The sequence below is a fragment of the Mizuhopecten yessoensis genome, unplaced genomic scaffold (genome assembly GCF_002113885.1).
Source record: "Mizuhopecten yessoensis strain PY_sf001 unplaced genomic scaffold, ASM211388v2 scaffold4823, whole genome shotgun sequence".
Taxonomy (NCBI): domain Eukaryota; kingdom Metazoa; phylum Mollusca; class Bivalvia; order Pectinida; family Pectinidae; genus Mizuhopecten; species Mizuhopecten yessoensis.
In genome coordinates, this window is record NW_018405739.1 from 1,306,079 (window position 1) to 1,321,396 (window position 15,318).

The 15,318-nt window shown below is 33.6% G+C and overlaps 2 protein-coding genes across 11 annotated transcripts in view; one reads left to right on the forward strand and one right to left on the reverse strand.

The window, feature by feature from the left end:
- LOC110449831 (protein FAM228B-like) overlaps window positions 1-15,318 on the reverse strand; it is a 40,535-nt gene that overhangs the window by 18,979 nt on the left and 6,238 nt on the right. For 2 of the 9 annotated variants that reach the window (XM_021496949.1, XM_021496950.1), the window contains 2 exons: window positions 2,408-2,569; window positions 2,031-2,180 (listed from right to left, as the gene is read on the reverse strand). In XM_021496949.1, the coding sequence (XP_021352624.1) occupies window positions 2,031-2,180; window positions 2,408-2,515 (258 nt within the window). In that variant the 5' untranslated portion in view covers window positions 2,516-2,569. Of the gene's footprint in view, window positions 1-866; window positions 900-2,030; window positions 2,181-2,407; window positions 2,726-2,779; window positions 2,840-11,858; window positions 11,939-15,318 lie in introns of those variants that run through there. The other 7 variants (XM_021496954.1, XM_021496955.1, XM_021496952.1 and 4 more) reach the window with 6 other exon arrangements.
- Window positions 2,862-15,318, forward strand: part of LOC110449833 (profilin-4-like) — a 28,957-nt gene continuing 16,500 nt past the window's right edge. The window contains exon 1 of one of the 2 annotated variants that reach the window (XM_021496960.1): window positions 2,862-2,959. Coding sequence is in view for 1 of the 2 variants with exons in the window: in XM_021496958.1 (XP_021352633.1) it covers window positions 11,971-12,021 (51 nt within the window). In the remaining variant the exon portion in view is untranslated. Of the gene's footprint in view, window positions 2,960-11,876; window positions 12,022-15,318 lie in introns of those variants that run through there. The other variant, XM_021496958.1, reaches the window with a different exon arrangement.

Sequence of the window (15,318 nt, forward strand, 5' to 3'; positions counted from 1 at the left end):
TGTGTAATTACACCCGCACAAGTCCATACAATTACTGGTTACAACTTCAGTTCTGTACATGCTATTTTGATATATTTAGATACATATCCCGTGCACAAGTTTGTGAGTTGCGATACAGTGAGTCATAGGTCCAAAGACCCCTTCTACTGGCCCTGGCAAGTGATCTGAAGCAGACCCACAGGTGCCGGACACAATAGTAATATATTAGTGACCTTTGAGAAGACCGCTTCAATAAGGTCGCACAAGGTGAGGTACAACAGAAGACCCTGCTATATATACGGGTGGAAAGTAACAAGGACCTATACGTCAGTCATTTTGTGTCCAGTTATTTATATATTTGTTGGTAAGTAAGTGAACCCAAGCCTGTATCCCGGGGGATCTACATCATGATCTCTGTTCACTGATTGTGGGGAGTTGTGGCTTAAATGCCTTCAGTTCAATACATGTAGTGTAACTAATATTGCTGATTAACAACAGACAACTGTTTAAATACAGCCATAAATTAAGGTTAATTTCACGATAAGAATATTTAATAATAAATTAGAGAGGAGATTATCAATAGGAAAATGAAATGATAAATGTATCAAATATTTAAAGTTTAGTGTTACAAGACTTTCAAATTCAAATATATTGAAGATACAATAGACATTAATGGTGCATAACAGTCCCGATTCATATTGTTGTGATAACATTGGTTTGAAGAACATAGAACGGTAACTTTATGATAAAGTGTTTATGATAGAACACAATTAAACAGCTTCATAGGAGGTCAGATTTGTATTCCCTACAGTCAGTAAGCACAGAGGATCACTACAAGCTAATATAGTAAATTGAAGGAAAAGACAGAATTCTTATACATATTGTACCTGTTTTTCTAACCATGCATTGGGTATCGAGAACTGTAATATAAAATATGACTGTGCAGTTGTGCTGCAAATACTGAAAGTTTACAACATATATGAATTCTGCAACAATTTGTATGTGAGAAACATTGAGAAAATAATTAAATGTGTTCAACAATTATAAAGAAACAGGTTGTGAACAGAAAATAAATTTCCTTCCAACACTAAACAGACATATTTCATTCATAAATATACTAGATTACATATGGAAAAGCATAGAATTCAATGCTCTAAAGATTAAATTCCAAAGAACATTAAACAAAGAAAGGAACTACTAAATGTAAATTGTAAGATGAAAGATGCTACATGTTCAAATTTAATTTTGTACATATATATCTAAACTTTATTTTTCTTCAGACAATTGGATTATGAAACGAGGAATTAGAAATAGATTATGAAATTAACTTCTACAATTTAATTCCAGCCAAATTTAATAATATTGGCAGTCAGACAACTATGTATACTATCGGCTATAAGGAAAGTTTTGAATGGAAACATTCTATTTCACAGAAAAGAAAACTGAAAATCATTTCTAAGTATATAAGGAGGGTATAAGAAACTGAGATGCTATTGGATTACATCATACTGATCAGCGAGGTAAGCTTAAATATATGCATATGTCAACAAATGAATTAAATGATACTTATTACATAATCAAAAAGATTCTATAACCACTGATAATATTTCATTTAAATATATTTGATATCAAGCTGTTAATATTTCTACAACCAATCAAATATTATGATCAACCTTTAAGTAATTAAAATGGATTCTCTTCTGCCATGTAAGTGTCCTCAATCGTCTTGCTAAAGATAATGAGTACTTATGTTCAAGTATACTGTGATAGTTCTAACTCAGATCAGTTTCCCAGTACCAATTTTACCCTTTTATTATGACAATAACACTTGGCTTATTATAAATAAAGTAAAGAAGTGTATCAAAATACAAAGATGTGTAAAACAAACAATGCATGTGATATATATCACAAAACATCACTTCTATAGATATAAAATCATGATGTGCATTTAAAGTGGGAACTTTGGGGATTATTTTTTTAAGGTTTAGTGTCAAGATGCTTCAAATTAAAGATCATCATTTAATGAAATTGTTTGAACACTAATTACACACCTGTAGTCCTTTCACTGTTTTCTCATTTAGCCAGTCCTGTACCCTCATCGTCTGTCCAATCAGACTCTGGGAGTCCATCCCTGTATCTCCATTTGTGGTTTCTGCACCCTGTCTTGACTTTCGTCCTTTCGTTTCTATTTTGTTCATTATCTGGATGACATATCAATGACGTAATTATACATAGAGTACATTTACATGTAGTATACTGGAATATTAATAAATGTACGATTATTTTATTTAGGTGATCATACGCCAGAAATGGTGTTTCATGATTAATTAAGTTAAATCGTTAAAATAACGGTAGGCCTATTTATTTCTAAAATCATAACGCTTTCCTAACGTTACCGACATTATTGACAGTCACTCTGACAACTTACGGCAGTCATAGTGTGATCCTGACTGTCCACAGCTAATTCCCGGATCACGTCATTGTCATGAACGTGTACACTTCCACCGTCTTGCTTTAGGCAAAGAAGAGACGACATTTTGCTCGCCTATGCCGCTACAGGCGAGCAAAACTCCAGAATGGCTTCTGAAACCTACAAAATTCGTTGCTATCAGATAGGCAATCTTTCTCTTTCCGCCATTGTGAAACAATGTGACGTCACATGGAGATCAAAACACAGAGTAATTAATTAATTTATAGTGACAAAAAGGATGAATGTTTACCAATATCACCAACTCAACATCTCAAAATATCATTAGAATAAGAGCAATTAAGCTTGTATTAATAAAAATAAGCAAATTACGGTCGAATCGGAAGAAAATTGATAGCTCCGCGAAGTCAAGCTTCCCTAGCAATGTTTTATTTCCGGTAGGGGAGGCTACTCGATAATAAAAAGGAAAACACACGAACCATCATTCCAGGGCAGAAAATACATTGCTACTCTTATCATTGTGAACATCATCTGAAGACGGTTTATAAACCGGTAAGTTGATCATCTGTCACTTTATATTCCTGTTTTACAGCTGTCAGCTTGTAGTAAGTTTTAAGATCGAATTTTATGTTTAGATTTCATTTTGTTCAATCTGACCTGTGATAAGTTGTTAATCATCACTAATCAATGGTAACATTTTATATTACACCTTTCATAAAAAATAAGGTTATCGAAACATCACAGTTGTAAGATATCCAAATTAATGTGGGCCTTTATATTTATCAAACTGGTCACAGTGTGACTTTATATACGATATTGGGTCCCTTAATTTAATTCAATGGATCCATGAATTAAAGTCATAAAAGTCTAAATTATCCCCTGATTAACCTCTTAAGAGATGAAAGTAATAGGCAATTATTAAGAAAGTGTTCATATAATTTCTTTTATATATATATATGCAAATATATATATCAATATAACATAGAAACCTCCAACGAGGGAAGAAACTTCCCTTGATCATTCCACTTTTCTTAAATGAAGAAGAAAGTGCATGAAGTGCGACTGATACTGCTTTGCTCAATTTATCTTTCCCTTTTTATGTATCAAAATAACTCCAAAAAGCATTCATTTGATTCAGACACACCTGTTATGATCATTACACACACCCTGCAATTAGATCATTTGACCAGTCACAGGATGTAGAATTTGAGTTTGGACTTGAATGAGGGAGTTTCGAGGGAGATTGATAAATGTTGGTCAAAATGAGTGAGTCTCCCTCCTAATGAGGGAGAGTTGACAGCTATGAAATAAATACTAAATATAAATATTATTAGAGAGTATCTACATGTATGTTGTATCATGTATATATCATTATAAGTATAGATGTCAATTGCAAAAAGTGAGCTCAGGATAAAAAAAATGTATTAGTTGTAAAACATTGTTTTCATAACTAATAAAAAAACAATTATAGTAACAGTGTTGGCACTATCCCTAGAACTATGTACATATCATATTTTTATTCTCAAATTAACAAGAGTGCCAGTGTACTGGCTGACTTCATAAACAATACATAGAATTATAAAAATATATAAATATAGGCTGTTTTTGCATATATCCAGTTGAGGTACTAGTACTGCTTCAATGGGTCCAGACATGCCTGACCAAAACTAAAAGTTGTTGTATTTAAACAAAAAAAACCCACAAAAAATCACATCTCAAACAAGCTAAGGTGTGTCATGACATCTCACACAATCATAGCTGTGTCATGTCATAACATCTTGCACAAACACAGCTGTGACATGACATCTTACACAAGCACAGCTGTGTTACGACATCTCACACAAGCATAGATGACTATCATGACATTTCACACAAGCACATCTGTGTCATGACATCTTACACAAGCACATTTGTGTCATAACATCTTGCACAAACACAGCTGTGACATGACATCTTACACAAGCTCAGCCAAGATTATTTGTTGAGTTATTTTGTCATTAGTTGATAAATTCAACCAATTCTTATCCATCTATTGTCAATTTGGTGACAAACATGTAGTTGAATTATCTCCCTTTTATCAATACCAACAGGTTGGTTTGCAGTGCTATAAGCCACTAGTGGAGCAACACAAACCCACACTTGATAATTGTTGACAGTTTGATTTTGTATTAATTGTAAAAAGTATAAAGCATGTAAATGTAAAATTAAATTTTGTTAACTACATGAATTTTTTTAAGTTGAAGTTGGAGTGGGGATATTTTCTTCTATTTCAGCTGTTAGCTGTAATTTGGTTTATGACATTGTAAGGGAGATCACTCATGCATCATTGTGAAAAATAAAGAAGGCATTTTTCAGCTATTCATTGGTATTTTAGGAGAGAAAACACATTCAAAACACTTGCTATTTTCTTTTTATTGATTTCAAAATAAAATTGAAGGTGCAAATCAGGAGTCTCCCTCCAAAATAGGGAGGATTGACAAGGATGAAGAGGGCTTGTGAACATTTTCACCAAAATATTACTTTATTAACCACTTAATTACAAGATGTTAAGGACTTCTGTGTTTTATTTCTTGTTTTCATTTTTATTTAACTTTCAAGGTCATATTGGTAAAGTGTGTTACAGCAAAAACTTCAAACAACATTATCTGAAGAACAAAAGGGTCAAGAGCCATGATGTTGCTTGTATGTATGTATGTCGTACAGACTAGCAAAAGTAATTGTGTAAGGTTTATTGTAGGCATTAAAAGTCTCCTTCCCTCAGATAATTTCTGCTGTAATTTCCCAAAATCAATACAAAAATCACTTTGTTTTCCAATATAATGTTGATTGTTTGCGGGGGATGGTGATATTTTTCCATAGGCACAGACCCCTGTTGAAAAATCACTGAGCAGTGTGAAAACTTGTTCTTAATTATCATGTCAAGGTTACAGAGGTCAACTTAGAGAAAGGGTCAGCACAGGTTTTAATCTGTAAGAATCTTCTTCTTAAGATACAGAATTGAGCTGTTATCTCCCTTGTTTTCTACCTTAATACAGAAAAAACATATATCTGTGTAAATACGCCCTTCATACAATTCCTTATTGAAAATCTGAAAGTCAAGTTACAGTGCATTTATATAATGTATGTGTACAAACTTAAAAATACTTTGATTTAATTTATTTTAGTTTATTTATTTTTGTATAGGCATTAAACAAATCCGGACACACCGTTGTCCGTTCAGAATATTTCATACCATCCATGCTTTCCGGACAAATTATCGTGTTTTTTTGGACGTAGACTAGATGTCTATAAGGTGGCGGTATCGGCAGAATATTTAAAGGACAGGTAACAGTTTACATGTATGAAATGGGTATCTACTGACAGTATAGGTGCATGTATATTTTTTAAGAATTCCTACATGTGAGCATTTCTACTCCATGGCTCAAATATAAAAAAAATGCTGTACACATACAAGTGCATTTTTATCTGGTGTTTCTTTTATCTCCCCTTCATTAGTAACCGTCTTGCGGAAATCTATACAGTCATTTTAGATCATGACCTCGTTTGTGTTTCTGTGTGGGTTTTTTCATGTTAGTTTTATATATATTTAAATGTTTGTTGGTCGGTTGTGCGATTGTATGCCTAGTTTATGTACTATTTTTATGTTTATCTGTTTGTAGTGCCAGTTTATGTATAGACAATATAAGTAACAACTACAGTATAACCGTATAGTACTTTTCTTTTCTGGTTATATTACTTTTATTTCATCGTGTCGTTCATCTTTTAAACACCAGAGAGAAATGATAATAGTAAATTCATTATGTTATGTCAAATGACATCAAAATAGCATCTGCAAACTGTAGAGGATTAGGGCAAAAAGAAAAGAGAAACAATGTTTTTAACTACCTAAAAAATAACTATAAAGATTTTAATATCTTATGTCTTCAGGATACTCATTTTACAGTAGAGCAGGAACAAGAAATAGGGCTACAATGGGGATATATATGTATTTTTTAATTCATACAGAAATAATTCAAGGGGAGTTTGTGTACTTTTTAATAATAATGTTGAATTTGATATTCATAACGGATGGAAAGACATACAAGGTAATATAATAATTCTTGATATAAGAATTGAAAAAAGAAGATTCACACTAATAAATGTATATGGTCCAAATAGAGATGAACCAGATTTTTACGAAAAGATATATGAACAAATTACTAGTTATAATAACCCCAATTGTATTATTTGTGGTGACTTCAATTTAGTTTTAGACCCAGAAAAAGACACAAATAATTATGTTAATATAAATAACCCAAATGGTTGTACAAGGCTTTTAAAACTTATAGAAGATATAAAAAAGATACAGAAGCTCCAAGGCCATGATATTTGACCAGTTAAGGTACCTTGGATAGAGTACTAGTAATGTGAAAATGGGATTTATATTTAAGAATAATTGTTTCCAGTTCTATGAGGCATATGTTGTAATATCTAGGCAGTACATGTACATACCTAAGCTGGAGTGTTAGATAGTTTTTACATATCAATGACCTTGACCTACTTTCAATGTCACAGGGGCCAAATATATTGAAACCTTCAAACAACCTTATTTTAAAGAACTGTTTGACTGACCAGTTGAACATTTTAAAGCATTGTGGTGAGATCACAGGTCAACAAGGGCTATTAAGGGGAAACCAATTTCTTTGTATCTTCTTCTCAACTTCAATAAGGCCCAGCATTTTGATATTTAGACAGTAGATTCCACATATCAATGACTTTGACTTACTTTTAAAGGTCACAGGCGTCCTTGGCTCATGCTTAGAAAGCAGGTTAGTTGCACCGAGGGACTAATTAAGTCTTTGAAATTGTTCAAATTTTCAATCTATAGCTTACATACAAATGTAAACTTGCTGTGTATGAATAAAAAAGACAATTGTGTTAAAAAGATTAGCCCTTGGTCTGACTCCACCCAAGAGGACTTAATCCCATGGAAATAATTGTTTGAGAATCCCACCATATAGGTAACCAAATATTGTATAATTGATGGGACATAAAAAGACAAACACAATCATGCTATATGAACTGAGCCTTGGTCTGGCCCCACCCATCCTTAAAACTAAGTAAAGAATCAAAACATGGAAACAGTTGAGATAGCTACTTATCCTATAACGCTTAATCCAATAGTCCCTCGGTCATAACATAGAAATGGAGATTCCCATTTTATGACCATGTATACCTGAAGACAATGGCAAAGGCATGAAGAGGCTCTACCATGATTCTCCCCACATCCTTATCTGGGGAAATCATCCTTTGGTTGTATCTTGTAAACAGTTGCATTCCCCCCTTTATCACGTACATATACAATTGCTGGGCATGAGGAAAAGAACACAAGAATGCTACCAGGATAAGTGCAGGTCTCTTGCCCTGCCCATAGGGATTTAGTACCAGAGTCCTAACAAAAATTATAGAAATGTTTTGAGATCCCAAGCCTATAAGTAATAGATCTCAACAAGATTTGCTTTAAAGCATCGCAGACATACATATCCTAAAATAATGAAATATTTGCAATGCATGAACATTTATTACTTTTAATTAGAATAATTGCTTAAATATCCAGAAAAATGATTCAGGACCTATAGGCATCTTGTTATCAGTGAATGGATAAAGTAATAATACGTGTTCAGTCTTCGCATTGTCTAGTATCACAAAACAATTACCAATGTTTAGAAGTTTAAATACCAAAAACATCACCTCACCCAATATACCACTATATAGAAGTTCGAATACCAAAATTATCATTTCATCCAATGTACCACTATATAGAAGTTTAAATACCAAACACATCACCTCACCCAATATATCACTATATAGAAGTTTAAATACCAAAAACATCACCTCACCCAATATACCACTGTATAGAAGTTTAAATACCAAAAACATCACCTCACCCAATATACCACTGTATAGAAGTTTAAATACCAAAAACATCACCTCACCCAATATACCACTGTATAGAAGTTTAAATACCAAAAACATCACCTCACCCAATATACCACTGTATAGAAGTTTAAATACCAAAAACATCACCTCACCCAATATACCACTGTATAGAAGTTTAAATACCAAAAACATCACCTCACCCAATATACCACTGTATAGAAGTTTAAATACCAAAAACATCACCTCACCCAATATACCACTGTATAGAAGTTTAAATACCAAAAACATCACCTCACCCAATATACCACTGTATAGAAGTTTAAATACCAAAATTATCATTTCATCCAATGTACCTATATATAGAAGTTTAAATACCAAAAACATCACCTCACCCAATATACCACTGTTTAGAAGTTTAAATACCAAAATTATCATTTCATCCAATGTACCACTATAGAAGTTTAAATACCAAACACATCACCTCACCCAATATTCCACTGTATAGAAGTTTAAATACAAAAATTATCATCTCATCCAGATGTACCACTGTATAGAAGTTTAAATACCAAACACATCACCTCACCCAATATTCCACTGTATAGAAGTTTAAATACAAAAATTATCATCTCATCCAGATGTACCACTGTATAGAAGTTTAAAAACCAAACACATCACCTCACCCAATATACCACTGTATAGAAGTTTAGATACCAAACATCACCTCACCCAATATACCACTATATAGAAGTTTAAATACCAAAAACATCACCTCACCCAATACACCACTGTATAGAAGTTTAAATACCAAAAACATCACCTCACACAACATATCACTGTATAGAAGTTTGAATACTTGATACCTGGAGTCTAGGTGGAGACTTCCTCACACAATATACCACTGTATAGAAGTTTAAATACTTGATATCTGGAGTCTAGGTGGAGACTTCCTCACCCAATATACCACTGTATAGAAGTTTAGATACCAAACACATCACCTCACACAATATACCACTGTATAGAACTATAAATACTTGATACCTGGAGTCTATAGGTGGAGACTTCGTCACACAATATACCACTGTATAGAAGTATAAATACTTGATACCTGGAGTCTAGGTGGAGATTTCCTCACACAATATACCACTGTATAGAAGTTTAAATACTTGATATCTGGAGTCTAGGTGGAGACTTCCTCACCCAATATACCACTGTATAGAAGTTTAGATACCAAACACATCACCTCACACAATATACCACTGTATAGAACTATAAATACTTGATACCTGGAGTCTATAGGTGGAGACTTCCTCACACAATATACCACTGTATAGAAGTTTAAATACTTGATACCTTGAGTCTGGGTGGAGATTTCCTCACACAATATACCACTGTATAGAAGTATAAATACTTGATACCTGGAGTCTATAGGTGGAGACTTCCTCACACAATATACCACTGTATAGAAGTTTAAATACTTGATACCTGGAGTCTAAGTGGAGACTTCCTCACCCACTATACCACTGTATAGAAGTTTAAATACTTGATACCTGGAGTCTAGGTGGAGACTTCCTCACACAATATACCACTGTATAGAAGTTTAAATACTTGATACCTGGAGTCTAGGTGGAGACTTCCTCACACAATATACCACTGTATAGAAGTTTAAATACTTGATACCTGGAGTCTAGGTGGAGACTTCCTCACACAATATACCACTGTTTAGAAGTTTAAATACTTGATACCTGGAGTCTAGGTGGAGACTTCCTCACACTTAATACTGTAACGACCTTTGATTTATATTGCATCAAACAAATTGTTGGTGTGAAATTGGATTTTGACACACTTACCTGAACTTGTTACAGATTATATGATACAGATTTGGAGGTGTAATTAAATGTTGGAGTCCATAGAAAGGTATAAAAGACCTCTAACGAGATTCAATGGGAAATTGTACCACTTAGTTATGAGCCAGCTAAATGTCTTAAAATGAAAATCAGTTTAAATACCTGGAAATTTGTATACCACAAGATTGATCTAATATATTTAATTACAATTTAAGCATGGGGTTAAGAAGTAATACCTACACTAAGTATCCATGGGTTGAATTCTCCAATATTGACATAGGCGAAATATAACTTCTTTAATAAGTTTGTTAGAGACAATTTTCTTCAAAATCAGCAGAATGAATTTAGAGCTCTTTACATTTTAGTTTTTGATATTTTAGAATATCATGCATACACAATATATAAACTTGATTTTACTTGTTTTAAAATGTATCAGTATTCAAACTATATATTACAGAAATCTTAAATGTTAATTTACTAACATTAGGTTTGAAAATCTGTGTTGGTAACACACAAAGATCAACAGTGATGACTTACATATCATACAACAAACATTCTTTACACTTCAAACTCACAAAAATAAAGAAGACTTTTAAAACATATTTCAATGAAGGTAAGATATTTTCTGAAATATTATTTAGGTTATTTCTTACATTTGAAAATGCCTTGTTTTTAAGTCGACCTACCTTGTTGGAGGATTTACTCACAGTTCTGAAGTGATTATACGGCTAGCTCTAACAGTCTTATCACAATCAATCCCTGTGGTAGGCCAGTACATTTTAATCTGCTCTCAGTACTCGACTCCCTACCTCCCTCCTGGCTGACCTGGTGGTTACAAATCCTATCACACCCTGAACTTAACAAATTGATCTTGTATACCTGTAGTGATTTAAACACGCAGATTTCACAAGGCTTAAACTGATAAATTTCACTGAATGGTCGAAGACCGGTTACATAAATTCAAATCCATTGAGGATCAATAAACACATGTTGAGAGCTTGAGATGTCACCCCGGTATTTACAGATGTTAGACAGCTGCCTTGACACTCTAGATAACCACTTGTTCCTGCCAATGTAGAGATTTATTCTCAGTCTCGTTTCCTAGCTATTTTAAATTTAGACTCTAACTGTTATTAATAATTAATTAATTATAACAAAAAACATCTGAGGGTTTATAAATGGCCTATATCTACAGGCTTGTAGCCAATCAGGCGGGTTAAGCAGTTTGATTAATCCTGAGGAGTTCATTATCTATAATCGGGTCCAATCTAAGCTGTCAATGTGTCCACATGTATGTTAGGGGTTGTCAAACAACAAAACAATCAGAAGGATAAATAATGTGTGTGATATGACAGAGGAAAGGCCTGGAGTCTGATAGCTGTGTTGTTACCCTGTAACTCATGTAGGCCCCCTCTGTTGACAGAATTTTGATAAGATACCTTCAGGTTGGAAATATCATCTAATAAATGTTGGCATCAGGTGAATTGGACAATACCTAGTTGTGGCTTGTGGGATATGAACCCGAACTAACGGAACACGGGTGTTGGAAAGATTAAATCACTTAAGCATATTGTACTTACATAGACGTTATTGTGGTGGTTAAACAATATACTTACACATGGAGATTAAGGATCAGGCTATTTCTGATGTTGGTCGAGGAGAATGTTTCCTAGACTTGTAATACATACCTGTGTACTTTGATGTAACCACCCCGGTGATACCTGTTGGGGATCCTCACACCTGTAAACTTTAAACACCTGGACTGCCGTCACTACTGTCGTACACTGATAAACCTTTAACATGGGCGAGGACTTTCGTAAACAATCTAAATTCCAACTAACTGGATTACCGGTGAGTTTTTGTTTAGATTATCATACTACCATTTTTATCCATCTACCTGTTTAATCTCTGTAAAATCGCATGATATTTTGCTGATTGGTGTTCTAGAATTTGAATCCTTTATTTACCTGTCTTCTCCAGCCAATTCAACTTCTCATTCACCCAACATTCCACAACTAATACAACTTATTTTACCCTTGACTTGCCTTTTTCGCTGCTTTTCAGAGACTTATTGCTACCTATATATATATACATTCTCTATTACCAGGCACAGTATCACTGCCCCTATAGCTACTACCTCAAGTCCATTTAACTCCTTGCCCCCCCCCCTAAAATCAACCCCTTCTACAATCCCGATTTATGACATACCACCATCATTACTCAAAATACCCTGCCCAAATAAGGATATATGTTAATTCACAGTGACATGCATCTTGTTTAAAATAAAGTTACGATTTTTTTGGGGAGAGATAGGTGGGGATGAGATTAGGTTAATTTATTGATGAAAATTAATATTGGAATAGGTAAACAAGAATGCAATCTATACCAATCAAAACATTTATGTAACCGTGAATTACTATACAAAGTTTATTATTTAAGTAAATTAAAAAGGATAACTCCAGCAGGGGTGATGTGTAACATATAGCACACTAATGAACCCGTCCCTCATTTGTATTGACTTTTATCAACAGGTCATAGAACGTATGAATAAATGAAATATTCTAATAAATAGAATGACATTTAAGTCATGTCAGATCACTCAACATTTACCCACAGTTACTAATTGATTTGTATCTATGTATTAATTAGCAGGGGCATGATAAAGGATAGCTGTGTCAGAAGCCCAGTAGTCCTTAATTAAGTCACCATGTTACCTCAGACGGTCGGTATTGTAATGTCACGCGCACCCTCTGTTTACATATTCATGTTTGACTGAGTTTATTCTTCTCATCTTTTCCTGGACAATGATAAAACTCGGTCAGAAATAATGATAATTTCTGCTGGTGTATTAGATAACATCATTTCAATCATTAGATAGAATTAGGCGAACAACAAGTCTTTTTATAGCGTGTATTGATAAGATATTGGTTTTGTTGAAATATCACCATGGCTTGATCTCCGTTTTATACTTGGAGTACAGTGTTTTACCTGCTGTCCTGATTTCTGTCTTGGAAGGTGTATTATACATAAAATGATAATCTGTGCTGATCATGTGTGTTTAACTGTTGTTTGTTATTGAGATTATTTTTACCTGTAGACAACAGGACAGGTAGAGAGGAGGCAAGGTTTATTTTAAGAATGGGTCGTACACCATTGAGTTTTTGCTCTGTAACTGTTTATTAATCTTATACACTACACACGATTGGCTGCAGTCCAGATACAAGTAGAAGGCATGAGACTGGAGAACTAATGTTTAATTGTCTAGTTATATAGATACCAGTAAGACATGGAGAACAGTAAGATTCTGCCTGCTGTACATACATGACATTTCACTATACCATATATATTTTTGCATTTCTTTGTGAGGAGAGCCAAAGTCAGATATTTAGTGAGATTCATATTTTATAATGAATATGTATAGATCATTTATTATTGTAGTGTTGTCAAACCATTGAACTTTTAGTAGCTGGTTACTTGAAAAATGTTCCAACTGAGTAACTGACTAATTGGTCAACTCCATAATCACACAAGAAAAAACTACCACAAATATAGTATGCAACACAATCAAGCCATATTACACTACATTTGTACACCTAGCCTGACAGTAAACTTACATTGTCCTGATCAAATTCTCAACACCCAGGCTAGGGAGGTACATAACCTCAGTTCAAATATTTTTCAATATTTTCATTTGTGCTACTCAAAAATACATTTTGAATTTTTGTTTGAGAAATGTAAATTTTGGTTAATAAACTACAAAAGGCAGCCTAGTACCATGTGAGGTAATTTTCTATATTTCTATATCATAGTGGCATCATCATCTCTTGTAATAGGTTGTCATTACATCATAATTACACAGAACTGTATAATATGCCTCCCCAAAAGTTATTGTTGCCACTGATTGAAAATCATTGTGCCATAATTTCCTGGCCCTGGGGGTGGGGATGTGGTGGGGGTAGGGATGGATAAATATTCCCTTATCATCTCCTATTCCACTTCTTTACTCTTTTAAATTTACAAAATTGAAATATATTTTTGATGCCTTTTATGCAGGAGGTAAATTTTATGCATGACACCATTGTGTACTGTACATTCTGTGGTATCACCCTTCTATCAAACAAATACATTGAATAATACTTTGACATGTGGAAGTTGTTCAAATAGAGTGTTTAGCTTTACTACAAACTTAAGCCATTTGTAAAACTGTTTTGTATTTTAGCAGTAATCTTGAGAATTTGATAATCTTTTCTTCAGCCTCAAGCCATTTGTTTAACTGTTTTAAACGTGGGCAGTTATCTTAACTCATCTATTAAAAATTTGTAAAACTGTTTGGTATGCAGTTTTCTTTCATTCCCCTGTGTGTAAGATAGAACTGTTCAGGGTAAGAAAGGGGTGTAGGAAATTTCTATCTTACACCTCATTTCATGTGAAGTGACGTCACAATGGCTCAACAATGATGTGACGTCAGAAATTTGGAACTCTCTGATGCCGCAATGCGGAAAAGGTGACGTGATAAAATTAAAACCTTTTACAATATATTTACCGTACACGTTAGAAATATGTGATTATTTTTTCTGCGCAAACACTGTTTGCAAATATGGGATATGCTAAATTTGGCTGGCTAATTCATTTTCATCTAAAAAGCTCAAGAAAAAAATGATATTTTCAAAATGGTGGCCAGTCCAAACACATTTTAATGGTTTCTGAGCAAAATACTCTTTCATGCTCAAGGGTGCAGGATAGGGAACTTCCACCCTCAGGATTTTCAAATTTGGAAAAACCCTCGGCAAAGCCTCAGGTTTTACCAAATTTGAAAACCCCTTGGGTGGAATTTTCCTATCCTACACCTCTGTGCATGAATGAGTCTTATAATCTTTAAAATTTGCTTTCATTTTTGGTATTTAATAATTTGACACTAGAACTTTTTTTATTGAATAGACAGAAACCTGTCTTAGCTACGTACATTGTTGTCTGTTAATTTTCTGACTAACTTTACATCTTATTAATATGGCACCTTTGTCAAACACAAGACTGATATTATGTGTAAGGTTAAAAGATAATTATAATAATATGAGGTTCGTATATATCGCTTTATCACAACCTAGTTTGTAGGTCGTCTCAAAGCGGTTCACAAATTATTATCCATGG